Source organism: Pogoniulus pusillus, chromosome 3 (genome assembly GCF_015220805.1).
Source record: "Pogoniulus pusillus isolate bPogPus1 chromosome 3, bPogPus1.pri, whole genome shotgun sequence".
In the NCBI taxonomy this organism is placed as follows: domain Eukaryota; kingdom Metazoa; phylum Chordata; class Aves; order Piciformes; family Lybiidae; genus Pogoniulus; species Pogoniulus pusillus.
Genome location: NC_087266.1, coordinates 31,629,267 through 31,643,797, shown reverse-complemented (window position 1 = coordinate 31,643,797; position 14,531 = coordinate 31,629,267). Strand labels below are relative to the sequence as shown.

At 43.8% G+C, this 14,531-nt stretch overlaps 1 protein-coding gene across 2 annotated transcripts in view; it reads right to left on the bottom strand.

The window, feature by feature from the left end:
- Positions 1 to 11,200, bottom strand: part of TBC1D4 (TBC1 domain family member 4) — a 133,029-nt gene extending 121,829 nt beyond the window's left edge. For both annotated transcript variants that reach the window (XM_064174011.1, XM_064174020.1), the window contains exon 1: positions 10,527 to 11,200. In XM_064174011.1, coding sequence (XP_064030081.1) covers positions 10,527 to 11,012 — 486 coding nt within the window. In that variant the 5' untranslated portion in view covers positions 11,013 to 11,200. The remainder of the gene's footprint in view (positions 1 to 10,526) is intronic.
- Between the last annotated feature and the right edge of the window lie 3,331 nt (positions 11,201 to 14,531).

The window sequence follows — 14,531 nt, the reverse complement described above, 5'->3', positions numbered from 1 at the left end:
TTCTCCATACCGAACAAGGTCTGGTACACAACCCTAAGCCAAATGCTACGCCAAGCACCGCTGTTTTCCACAGAAAGCTCTCTTATCACATGCTATGCATTTTGCACATTAGTACATTTCAACATCCTAAATTATGGGGGATTTTGTTTCTTGAGGTGTGTGAGGTTTGTCATTTGTTTAGGGGGGAGGGTGGGGAGGCCGGTTGTTTAAAAGTAGAGTTACCATAGCTAATTTGGCAATTTGTATCCTAAACTACTGAGATTACCACAAAATACCATGACACCAAGGGCAGTTTGGTGTCTGTTTCCTTTGCCAAGTATAGAAGCAGGTTGTGTACACAGTCCCTTCACTTTCTAACCTGCACACTAGCAGGAATTAATTTTTTTCACCTTGCACTACCAAAACCATGATTTTGCACACTATGACAGAGCTATGGCAGGTAGGAGCCACAGAGTTTTGCATGTGTAATTGCAGTATACTGCAGACATCAACCTGAAAGTCATATACCAGCTTTCAGCACAGGGTTTAGCTGGAGTTTAAGTACTGCTTTTTTCCTGCCCTTCCAGGCATGAGATCCTAAAGAAAGCAACAGGTTCCTCTCTGGCAAATGTGTCTCCGTTAAATATGTACTACCCTACTTCTGCTTTGATTTAGAAATCCTACTATAACATGATACCAAGTTGTTAGGAATAATCAAGCCAAAGCATGAAGCAAACTTTGAGAAGGAAAATAATTAAAATACATTTTGACAAGTTAGCATGGCACATCCCGGGTTTTCATGGCTCTATTACTGGATATTTACTCAAGTTGAGAAATACTCAAAAACCCACAGATCACTGACTATTCCCAAAGCTCCTGGGACATTGCTCCTTTTTTTTGTCCAAATAAGCATAACAGGAAACCCACAGCCATGTCATGGAGTACATGAAATATATTTAACAGCAGCATCTTTAAAAATAAATATTTATTAATCTTGCCAGCAAAAACAAAACTGAACAGTCTGGAAACCAGGCCCTGTTGTGCTCCAGAGGGTAAGGATCTCTAAACAGCACTGTGTGGATCTGGATGTTCTTGCCAAGGCAAATAACAAAATAAAACATAAATCTTAACAAGCATCTTGCTCTGTTAAAATGATTTGGGTTATCAATGTGCAAAAATTAACTTCCCAACTGAAATATGCTTTACAGTCAGCTGTAGTGGGAATGGGAAAACAAAAGACAGAGATGGTGGATGAGAAGCTCAACATGTGCCAGCAGTGTGCACTTGCACCTCAGAAAGTCAACCGTATCCTGGGCTGCAACAAGAGAAGCACAACCAGGTCAAGGGAGGTGATTCTCCCCCTCTACTCTGCTCTGGTGAGACCCCACCTGGTGTACTGCATCCAGTTCTGGAGCCCCTGTTAGAGGAAAGATATAGACATGCTGGAATGTGTCCAGAGAAGGGCCTCAAGGATGATTGGAGGGCTGGAGCAGCTCTGCTGTGAAGACAGACTGAGAGAGCTGAGGCTGCTCTATCTGGAGAAGCAAAGGCTCCAAGGAGACCTTATTGTGGCCTTCCAGTATCTTAAGGGGGCCTACAGGAAAGCCGGGGAGGGACTTTCTAGGATGTCAGGTCACTAGGATTAAGGGGAGTGGAGCAAAATTAGTAGTGGGTAGATTCCAATTGGATGTTAGGAAGTTCTTCACTGTGAGGGTGGTGAGACACTGGAGCAAGTTACCCAGAGAGGTGGTGGAAGCCTGGAGGTCTTTTAACGCCAGCCTGGATGGGGCTCTGAGCAACCTAAGGTGCCTGCCCATGGCAGGGCAGCTGGAATCAGATGATCCTTAAGGTCCCTTCCAGCTCTGACAATTCTATAACTCTGTGGTGGAGTTGGGAAAAAGCCATACTCATTTTATATTTGGTTTTATCTTATCTAATTGCTTCTACAGGTCTTTCACATGGACTTTGAAGAAAGCTCTCTCTCGTGTTTGCATTTTGAATTAATTGAATCTTTCAGAAAAATGCCATGGGTCCAATAGTGCAGAATCCTACTCATCTTCAGTGGTTCCAGAGATACCCAAAAAGGAAAAAAAAACAACCAAAACACCATATTGCCCTTCCTAATCTCCAGAAAAGCTCATTTGTATAATCTTATCTAAATATGAAGAGATAAAATGCTAAAAAAAGGAAGTAATGGATTTCATGTGAAAGTAAACATATTTGAGGGGAGCTAATGACAACTATTACAACTATCTTAGGCGAAGTGGTTTAGTAGCAGAATTCTTCCAAAGCATTAAGCAAAAATTTTAAATGGCTTTGAGAGTCCATTAAGAAAAAGATTTGGTTTTGGTTTTGTTTTTGTAGTGGTTCAACTAAAGTCTTTTTCCTCTCTTAGAAATTATCTGAACTGAAAGGAACTGTAATGCATCTAGGTAGCTGCATATTAGTTTGTGACATCTTCCAAAGGCTTTGAACAATGGGGGGGAAAAAATCAACTTAGGACACTTCATATGTGTGCCTAGCATAAACCATCTATCCTGACTGAAGAGCCTCCAAAGTATTGAAGTACATATTGCAGGGTTTTGTGAAGTACAGCAAGTACAATACGTAAAAGGACAGAAAAGATGTGTTTACTCACTGCAGCCTACAGTCTTGTACAAAATTTCACCTTGAGAATGTGAAATGATACCTGAAGGCTATGCTGCTTTCATGGCTTTCATTTTTTGCCCAGGGAGGTGACTTGCTCAGGGAGTAACAGAAATTCCAGGAGCACCACCCTCTCCAGAAGAGGATCAAGTAATTAACTTCTCATTGGAAGACCTAATACCTTTTGGCAGGCAGGGTGAGGACTAAGCAGCTGATTTCACTTAATAGAGGGATGGCTTTAAGCAGGCCTCACTTCTAACAGCAGGACATGATGCTGTTTATTTCAAGTAGTATGGCTGCTGCAGAGAGGCAGAAGCAAGGAAATGCAACTTCAAACAAGTGTTGATTTTTTGCTGGTAAACCATAACAGTGTTCAGAACAAAAGACTAATGGCATTTTTTCAAGATACATAGTTAACTTTTTTTTAGAAATAAAAAAGTTAAGACTGTAGTATGGGCTACAGTGAGCCCCTCTGAGGCAACTGCATCTGGTTTTGTTTGCTTATTTGTTAAGTCCTTTACTTTATTGTCCCATACTATCAGAACTAATCCCTTACAGCATAAATAGGCTTGCCTCTGACCAATGCCAAGAGGAAGATTGAATTATCAAGTACTTTCAGATCTAAAGGACTGAAAGGACTGCCAAGAACAATTATTTGCCCATGCCACTGATCTACCACTCGTTACTTACTTAATACTCCTGGAAAGGAAAAAAAAAAAAAAAAGTAATATCCATGTTCATGGATGAAAATATGCATATCCAAAAAAGGATGCATGTTCTTACACCCAAACCAGACCCAAAATGAGAGGTCACACAGTTATGCAGCTCTTGGGTAACTGCTTCCACACTTTGTGGTTCTGCTCCACCTTCTGTCATTCAGTACTGTTTTTTCACACTTTGAAGAGCTCTTCAAGGCAGATACAGTTGTTTGTGACATGTCATACATATATATCCTGCATTAGTAATGCTCCACTTTATTTTGGAACCCATGTTTCTGCATATGATCCTGACGTCCCTATTTGTGTTGGAATATAAGGTCACAAGTATTATATTACAGACTATACTGAACAGAAAAGCACAGTTCCTATTTATGAACTAGATCATCTCACTTTATTGCCTCAAGCATGCTTTCAAGATGCCCTCAAACACCACATTTAATGACCTACCCAAGAGTGTCAGTAAGTCTCATCTTAAGGTGCCTCATAACTGCAGAATGAGAAAGCAGATGATGCCACAGTTTTCACACTGGGCCAAGTATAAAAGCCACGTGGAAGTAAACTCTTTTTTTCTATGTGAAGCTGAAACACTATCTGAAACCACAAAGGAAACAAAACCAGGTGGCAGAGGACAGCTGGTGCCATGAGGGGGGCCACGACAATGCTGTTGAAAATTCTGCATGACCTACAGCTTAGAGAGCAATCTTTGATGAGTCTCCACTCAGTTTTCAGAACTGCAGAAGGAAAAATTAATCAATTATTCCTACAAATAGAGATAATACAGAATGGTTTTCAATACTCTTCAATCTCCTAAACATTAATCAAGGATAAAAAGGCTACATAACACCATTTAGAAACAGCAATTTTATTTGGTTTATTATTTATTTTGGTTGGGTCATGTGAGAATATTATGAACAAGTACAAACTGAGAAGCACTTTCATTTTCAGAAAAAAAAATGCCATCTATCATTAAGAAAAACAAAAATGAAACCGTAAGCTCTCAAGATCTCAATATTTGGGAAGTGGAACAGAGAGTTAACTCAGATACTGTTTAAATAAAACAAACAAAACCCCAGAAACTTAAAAGGGAGAACAAGACTTTTCATCTAAGGCTGCACAGCTCGTGTAGGTGGAAATAACAAAGCTGCTCACCAAACAACTCTGCATTCATTCAGTCTCTAGCATCCATGCTTTGTTTTGAGTCATCACTTTTCTGCTTCCTGCTCCTTGAAAGAAATTCTTACCTACACAAACTTAAGAGAAAATTAACTTCTGGTCTCTCCACAAGTTGCTTTCTTACAGCTTCCTCCTGGAAAACAGTGCTACTTCTTTTCTCTGCAAAGGGCACTCAAGTCTCTGTATCAACCAAATTGTGCATCTCTCCCATTTCCTGTCAAATCCTTCCAAACCCAGAGCCCATGTTTTCTTATTATGGCTGTTACTGCTATTCGAAACACAGCTTATCAGATGACTCAACATGTGCAATATCTTTAATGTGAAATGCAGCAACGCGGCACGTACCTACTAATGTGCCAAGACTGTGCCGACATTCAGCTGGTGCTCCTATCTCTCATAAAAATCAAAGCACAGAAGAAACACAAATGTAAAGTTCATGAACTTCCTTTTTCAAATGTTTCTAACTTACATTCTTCAATGAGGAGCCTCACAGGACTGTTGTAGCGTGAAAGTCCCCTCTGAACTGCCAAAATTAAAGATTTGGTATTGCTGCCTTATTTCTCGGAATAAACTGCTTTATGGTCTTGTTTTACTGAAAGACATTACCTAAAACACAACTCTTGAAACAGACAAATGTTTTTAACGTTTAGCCCTTGCAGGAATGACAAAGCAGATCATCCAGGGATTCGTATTACAAGCAGGGTGCCTCCGGCTCTTGTTTCTGGCCCTCTACCTTTCAATTTCTTATCACGGCTTAATTTTGTCAGCAAATAGTCCATTATTTCTGCTTTGCCCTAACACATCACTGCAGCAGAACACTGAAGCTACAAATTAAACACACAAGAGCTAAACTCCACCGAGATCTGTGCACCAGAGCATTTTTCTTTCTCAGTCAGCTCAGATTAGTTTTGAAAGCTTGGAACAACATATTTGGATCACGGCTTGTAAGGTTTCTACATGAAATATAAAACACATCAAGTAAGTTCTTGCTTAGCTGAATGAGACAACTACCATCACTAAGAAGAATTAATTATAGTAATTAGATGAATTCTAATTCAGGTGAAAAAAAAAACCCAAATTAAGATTATTCATGTTTCAAGGAGAAAGTGCGTAGTCTAGATTGTCCCAGTTTAAGGCCACGAGCTACCCGGGACCAGAGTACAGACTACTACATAGATGAACAGAATAACTTTTTTAAAAGTGAAGAAAGTGATCACACCTTTTCCCCCTTCCAAGGGCAAGGTACTCAAGGCAGCTGTCAAACAGCACTGATTCATTTCACAAAATTAAAATCTGATTTACAGATTAAAACTAGAATTTCACAGTTAATAAAATAAAAAAAAGAAGTTGCGCTTGAAAACATTAATCAAAAAGGCTTTTCTCTGTTCCTGGGATTGTGAAGAAAATCTGCCAAATGTAACAAGACAAAGCTGTCATCTGTTTTCTACAGACAGACTCTGTGTATCCCAGATAATTCTCAAATTATAGCAATACAAGACTAACAAATCTCTGGCTGTGATTCAGAAGCTACTAGCCAGTATTCAACTACCCTCATTCACTTCAGCTGGCTTCTGCTTTGAAAAGTTACGAGTGGCCAATACTGTAGTAACTTTGAGGGGGGGAAAACCCAGTAAAACACTACTGTTACCAGTCTCACCAGATGGCTCCCGAAGTTTTCTCTCTTCCCCTGCAATTAAGGGGCAAGAGAGTGAGACCCTCTAATAAAAGCATCTTCACATTCATCCCCACTCTGACAGCTGAACTCTGGATCTGACACTGTGCTGAACTTCTACTCCAGGACAGAAGTCAACCCAGTGATTGCTACTTTCATCTCTGCTTAAAATTTGCAGGCATTCAAATAAAAAGTAAAAGTGTTTTGCAGTGTCTCATTCATTTTTCTTCAGTCATGGCAAATAACATCAAGAGATCTTAATGGCTCTGGGCAACCTGACCTAGTTGAGGATGTGCCTGCTGACTGTGGGGGGTGGTTGGATTAGATGACCTTTGGAGGTCCCCTCAAGCCTGGACTATTCTATGATTGTATGATATTCCCATCCGATGTTATCAGAGCACATATTGCATTAGCTTCTTACTGGGCATCTGCTACAGGAATCTCCACATTCTGTGAATAACAGTTCCTCCCATAGTCACAGTGCATGTACTCCCTAGACACTGTACAGTGCCACTGGTGGACAAAGCAATGGATTCAAAGGCAAACTTCAGTTCTCATCTGCATTGTTCTTTGAATTACCACACCAGTGTTAATCTCCTGGAAGTCAATTGCTGTCCTTCAGGTTTTGTAATTTACATCCACCATTAAAAAATTACAGCTAATTGTCCAACTGAAAGATCACACAACATCTCCTGCACGCTTTCTTCTTCCCACAGTTGCTGGGCACACTGTGGAATTTAACACAGCCAAGACGGATAACCCCATGGCTTTGCAGGCATCTTCAGCTAGTCTGAAGTCAGTATGACTTTTGAAAATGTTATCTGACTCTTATGCTTCTCTGCCCCTCATTGCCATCTTGTGCCTCCAGTGTGCCTGTCTTGATGTAAACAGTATTAGGGTTGCATAGTAAAGCAAACTTGGGAAGCAGTTTGGAAATAATCCCTCAAAGTTTGGGGAAAACCAGGTATAACACCAGTCAGTTCCTTCATCTTGCTCACCACATGGCTGCACAAACTGTTATACTGCCAAGAGAACAAAGATGAGAGGAAGGAACAAAGGGTCAAGGCTTGAAGAGGACAAGATCACTTCTCTTAGTAGTGATGACAGCTTACGTTGGCTGGAAGTGCCTATGGCCTAAGTGGAAAACGAGGTCATCTTAAAATAACAGCTGTGAAAAATACTTTGAGCTAATACACACTGCAAAGATCACATAACCAACATGAAACAGAAGCATGTACTTAAAGATCTTCAAAGTGAGCAAGAACTGCTGGGAGGCTTAGCGGACACACCTGAAGGCTGTGTGGCCATTCAGCAAGACTTGGACAGACTGGAGAGCTGGGTGAAGAGGAGTCTAATGAGGTTCAACAAGTGTAAGTGCAGAGTCCTGCACCTGGGAAGGAATAATAAACTGCACCAGTACAGGTTGGGAGGTGATCTGCTGGAGAGCAGTCCCATGGAAGGACCTAAGTGTCCTGGTGGGCAAGAAGTTACCCATGGGAGAGCAATGTGCACTTGTGGTCAAGAATGCCAATGGGATCCTGGGGTGCATTAAGAATTGTGTGTCCAGTAGACCTAGGGAGATTCTCTTCCCCCTCTACTCTGCCCTAGTGAGACCTCACCTGGAATACTGCATTCAGTTCTGGGCTCCTCAATTCAGGAGGGATATGAATTTACTTGATAAAGTCCAATGGAGGGCTACAAGGATGAATAAGGGACTGGAACACTGCCTTATGAGGAAAGGCTGAGAGATCTGGGGCATTTTAGCCTAGAGAAGACAAGACTCAGAATGGATTTAATAAATGTTTATAAATATATGAGGGCTGGGTGTCAAGAAGGAAGGAACAGCCTCTTCTCACTTTTGGCCTGTGGTAGGACAAGGGGCAATGGATGTAAACTACAGCACAGGAAGTTCCACCTCAACATGAGGAAAAGCTTTTTTACTGTAAGGGTCACAGTGCACTGGAACAGGCTGCCCAGAGAGGTTGTGGAGCCTTCTTCTCTGGAAACTTCCAAAACCTGCCTGGATGTGTTCCTGTGTGACCTGATCTAGATTATATGGTCTTGCTCTGGCAGGGGAGTTGGACTCAATGATTTATGGGGGTCCCTTCCAGCCCCTAACATCCTGTGAACAACATGCATTTTATGACAATTAAGAGTATTAAGAAAATATTTTCAGAGTCAGCAACTGACAGCCTTATTTCAGCTGCTCAGGACTAGGCTTATGCACAGATCAGCAGTTAGAGACTTGCACATAGGCTTAGCCAGCCAAGCCTCCGCAACTGGTAACAAAACCCAGGAGAGGAAAGAAATCTCACCTTTTTCTTTTGGTGTCTTTAAAAAGCCCTGTCTCTTAGTCAGATACTTGTGAATCGTATCACTGCTTTGCATCTACTGCCCTTGTAGTAGCTCTTGGTCTAGAAAGCTGAATAACTTTCATACATGTGACATACTATTAATGACACCAAGATTCAAAAAAAATCTTGACAGATAAAATTTACACTGTATTGTTAGAACAAGACAGGAGTTTATAAAAGCGAACTTGTTCACACTAATAACTTCCTTCAGTAGGAAGTCTCTGCTTAAAGTATTGATTGGATGTAATTCTATGCACATATTTTCCTTCACTAGGAAAGAAGGGAAGACACAGAGATAAAGCATTTAGTCAGAAACAGCCTCCCGAGCATAAATGTATGTAGCATTTTGCAAGTGCACAGGAGTAATAGGGATCTCTCGTCTTACAGAATGAAGTTGTCTTACAGTCTCATGGTACCAGAGTAGACCTACTCCAGAAATAAATTTGATGCAGCATCTTCTGCCAACAGCAGAAGTCTCAATTCCTTCAATCTGTATGGTCCGACTCCTGAACATGCATTGTCCCCTCCCTTGCCAGATATCCCCTCCATTTCACACTATTTTCTGCATGCTCTGTCCTGCACAGAGCACAATAGTGGCAGCAGTTGCCAACAAGCTAAGCATTGTTGCCTCCACTTGGGACAAAGCCTGTCCTATCTTTGATGACGGATCAAGACACAGCTATGCATGTCCTCTAAATGCTTCCCATGTTATAACATCTGGCAGCACGTTAGCTCAGACAAAAATCAATACACTGAACTTCGCAGTGATTTTCTTAATACTTGCCTCTTCACTTAAACATGACCCCACCCGCCAAGAAAACCAAACAAACCAAACCAAAGAAAAAACACCCCACAAACACACACACACAAAAAACCCAAATCCTAGAAAACACCAAAAGGAATCAACTTCAGTATACCTAGTAAATCAGCTAAATGGTTTTGATAAGACCCATTGTTTCTAATTTCACACATTTTCCCTCTATACACGTCAGGGAAAAGTGAAAGGAACGTCTTAACTTATTCGATTAAAAGACTGTTATTGAAAGGCGTTTTTGTTGCTGCCACCGTACTAAATCAACGATCAAACCTACTGTCTAACCACCATCGCTCACATGCTCTGAACAAGGAGGAGAAAGGAGTCTGCTGCACATTCCACACGTGAGTCAATGTCTGTTAGAGAGTCAGGAAAATAGAGTCTTATGGTTAGGTCTTTTTTCCAGTTGGCACTCGATCAACAATGTCTCCACCCAAACCTAGGGCTCTTGGTAGCACTACTGAGTGTGCATGAGCAGGGCCAGGTGTCCTCAGCATGACCCACGAAAAAATTTGGGCCGCTGGTCTCGAAGGATGGTTTGTGTACCACTGGAGGTCTGTGCGAAAGCACAAACCTCTATACTGTATCTTTAAAACGCTTACAGTTCCACAAAGACAGCCTAAGACAATTTCTGCACTTTGCTCACAGAGAAAATTGTGTACTTGCCGTGGAACAGTTGTAGGATAAAAGGTATCCCCCCCACGGACGGAAGGGGAACGGAAAGAAAGAATCGCTGTCTCCCAGCATACCCGAGCTTCCCAGAGACTGGTACCCCCACACCTGGCAGGTGAGTGCACCGTGCACTAGGGGCAGGGGACGGCTCTGCACCCCGTGGCCACCCAGAATTGCGCGTTCCCTCCATCTTTCTGCAGATTCCGAGTAGTTCGGCACGGTGCAGAGCCGGTGCCTCCCCCTACCTCGCGGCTGCTGGCCCGCACATAGCGCAGCGGGCATGGCCGGCCCCAGGCAGACTTCCCCTCGATTCCGCGAGTGGGTGTGTGGGAGATGATGGTCTTGCAGCTCCCTGCAAGTGCTGCCGTGCCCCGTTCGAGCACACCGACCCACTCTGCGGCTGCGGAGGGCAGCGCCTGGTGTCCCATACGGCGAGCGCAAAAAGAAAAGCGGGGGATCCCGAGCAGTGCCCTCCCTCTGTCCCCACCACCACTCGCCTGATTGGGGTCGGTGGCCCGGAAGACGTGGCAGGCCATCAAGGAGTCGGGGTTGTCGGGCTGCGCCTTGATCAGGTAGGCGAAATAGGTGAGGTCGTGGCTGTTGTGGATGAAGCGGGAGATGTGCTGTGGCTTGTGCTCGAAGATGAAGACGGTGGGCGCGGGGCTACCGGGACGACCAGGGCTGCCGGGTCCAGCGGGCACGCAGCGCAGAGTGGGCCAACCTAGCAGCAGCAGCACCTCTCGGGCCGGCACCCCACTGCCCAGGGTGCCGCCGGGCTCCTGCCGCTGCCCGCGGCGGCGGATCTCGGCCACCAGCCAGGGCAGCATAGGCAGCGTGGTCCGCCGGTCCAAGCATGACGAGCCCACGTACCACAGCCTGAAACGCTTCTCTCCCGGCGGCGGTGCAGGCGCTGGCTGCGGTTCGGGCTCGGCCTCCGGCTCTAGGGGATGGGAGAACGGCTCGCCCTCCCTTTGCTTCTCCATAGCAGGTCCCCAGTCGAAGGGCGCGGTGCCCCGCGGCCGCTTCTACCCCGGCGCCAGGTGCAGCTGACGGGGCCTGCGCTCAGCCAGGGCCGCCGCTAAGCGCGCATCCCGCCAGGGACGTCCCCCTAGTCGCACCGCCGCCGCCTCCTCTTCTACCCACGCAAGGTCAGCTTGTGGAGAAAAAGACGGCGGAGTCACCCTTCTCCTCTCCAACGCCTCTGGGAGGAGCGGATAGGCCACGCCCCAAGCGGGCTCGGCAATCGGCCACCCCCAGGAGAGGGGCGGGACGGGACAGGACGGCACGGTACAGTACAGTACAGTACCGCGCTGGGCTGCAAACAAGTATACAATGTGGCCTCAGCTGTGTGTTCCTGTTTCCTAAAGTGATGCCGTTCCCGCTGCTATTTCGGGGGTGCTGGTCTGCCCTGTGGCTCAGCAACGTGACCGAGCGCGGAGTGAGGAGGAGAAGAAGGTATGTCGGTCCGCACGGAAAGGAAGGTCGTCGGACAGTGAAGAAAGTGGGGAGGCTTTCGGAGCCGCTCCCAGTCCCGTTAGCAGGATCTCTTAAGGTTTTTCCGAGTTGGTTTTGCGTTTGGCGAGACGGAGGGGCGCTGGGGAAAAGCCTCTCCCGAGTCAGCGAGTCCCGGGGCACTCCACGGTGAGGGCTCCGCAGCGACTTCACGCCCCAGATACCTCCCCTCCGGCGTCTCCGCGCGGAGAAAACAGTCTTGTCGCCATCGGGCGGAGATACTTCCCTTGACTATACTGCGGTAGCTGCTCGCTGCCGAGTCACTGCCGAGTCAGAGTTTAATGTAAAGTGATTTTTTTTCTTCTAGGTTTGTTTCCTGCTGGAGCTTCTAGTTGTCTGTCTTCCAGGGCCCCCCCCCCCCCCTCCGCTATCGCGATAACAGCCCTTTTGTTAACGAAAAACCCGCCACCTACTGTAAACGCTAGTAACTAGTTTCCTCTACCTGCGAAAGTAGCTGGGCAAAGCTTTTCCAGTCGTGCAGCATCCACATCCACTTTGTCACTGTCATTGTTCAGCGAGCGTCCCTGTGGCAACAGCGGCAGTAGCTGCCGGTAACGTGTTATTATGGCAGCTGCTTTAACCGTGCATTGAAGACGGGCATCTGCAGCTTGATCTTAAAAGCTACTTTCTGTAATTTGAAGCTGCATACCAGGTTATTTGGGCAGAGAGGGGTTATAACCCACAACAATCTTGAACTGACACAAAACCGTTGTGTAAGCAATATTTTATTAGCTTTACAAGCAACACCACTCGTTTCCTGAGCAAAGTATTTTGCTTTTCTTTTTCCCAGGTTTATAATCCAATTTATGCATTTCGGTTTATCTGTCAGCTGTAACTTTCAGTTTAAATGCCCTGACTTTGAAAGACATTAAATAAACCTCTTCCTGCAGCATCCCAAAATGAGCTATTCTTGGAACAGGGCAGCTAGTGCGAAAAGCTTTATGCAGGTAGGACGCCAGCTTTAATATTTGCTGCAATGATTCAAGTGAAAGGCAGAATGGAGCTGCTTTCCCGGACCATTTTCACATGCTTGAAGATCTGAACCCAGTTGTACAGTAGATTTAAAACTGGTTTAGATAGATTAGTAATGGCCACATTTTTTTGATCATTAACCTAAAAAATTTCTTGTCCCTCAGCCTGCACAGTTAGCATTAACCCTTTAGCTGAGAACGTACGTGGAAATTTTACCCTCTGGTATTGCAGGCTGACAGTTTGGGAGCTAGTGGGATACTCCCAATGGTGCATCTGGAAGAACACCCATTTGACCCATGGCAACAGCACTGGTGCTGGCTTAATGCTGTAGTGAACTGCTCATTTTCTGCCATTTCAATTCTGTGAGCTGGCTCTAATTTAAATGACAGCACTTGCACAGACACTGCTGTCAGCACAAAGGATGCAGGAATAGCTGCTCAGGGGTGAAGAGGGCAGCAAGACTATTCGCTCTTTTGGGGAAGGGTTGGTTAGATGATTCCTCCAGAGCATGAAGATCCAGTTCAGTCACTTGAGCATAAAGACTGATTCAAACTACCAGGGAAGTGAACTGAATACTGGGGGCTTGCACTAAACCACCAGCTAAACCCTCTCATACATTCTATGGTGAAAATTTTACATGGGATAACCATGAAAAGGCTCTAACAAAGCAGCCTAAGACGGAGGCCACAAAGTATGGAATTGGGACAGATGCTTACAAACACCCTCTGTATTATGTTTTTGTACAAAACCAGGTTGCAGACAACCACCTAGGCTTTCAGGTGCTGTGGCAATTAAAAAAAATCATCAGGAAATTAAGACAATCATGTGAATACATTAAAAAGTATAGCAAAAAGAGACAGAAATTCTTCTAAGCAACTAGAAATTAATTGATGTTTTAACACTGTTCAAATGGAACAAGTCTTCACTTGAAGACACTACAGAGCTGAGTTTTCAGGTGCTAAGGATGCACTTCAATTTTTCCAGATTATCAGGTAGAACAAAATGTGGGAAATGATCTGAAGTTCTTAAATTGTGTCAGTTACGTAAAACTGTTTGGATTCTCCTTGAGTTGGGTGATTTGCTTTATGCTACAAGATTTGGTTATTTTGACCCAATTAATTTTCATTATTGAATTCTTTACACGAATCCCTTTTACGACGAAAGAAATCTATATAAAGGCTACCACTAAGAGTTTATCTTCACAATCAAATTCTCAGATGTTAATCCAAAGATTCCATGCTTTCTTCTTGCTTCAACTTTTTATGTTGATTCTTGATAGTAATCCCCCTTAGCTGTCCCTTACGTTTATCCATTTATTTCATCATTTCTTTCTTATCCTTTAATCTGCCTACCACTTTTTATCCCCCTGTCTCATTAATAGTCTTTCATTAGAAAATCAGTCCTTTAGTTATGCAACATTTCTTCTTGAAGTTGGTCCCCTTTTCTCAATTCAGTTTTCAGAGTTTTTGTACCTTTAAGATGAAAATTCTTCAATTTTCTTATATTGAGCACCATATCACTTTGGCCATGCCCCTGGACACAATACTCTTATAATGTCTCCCCTAGCATGTAAAATTATGGTGGTAACAAAATCATCATCTTCTAATTCTTTGCACAATATAGTTAGAAATTCACTTAAATTCTGTAACGCTTATAACTCAGTTAATAGGAATCAGAAACATTAGTATAGAGAAGTAAGCAACTTCCCATAGCTCTTATCCAGAGCTTTGAAAATATATGTCTATTTTTTATTACCTCTCCAGGTCATTTCAAATGCAAAGATGTGTAAATGCAGCAGTTCTCCATAGAGACATGACGGACGAAGCATCTGACAAGAAGCCACCATTGGGTTTTTTTTTCCCCCTAGTTCCTTTTTAAATTACTGCCCAAGCTTCTTGAAGCAAATGGTGTAATTCAAAATGACAGCTATATTAGAAGATCTAAAATACGAACACTAATATGCTCAATAACTGCCACATCATGTGCTGCAAATATACACTTGGCTGGTCAAATAAAAC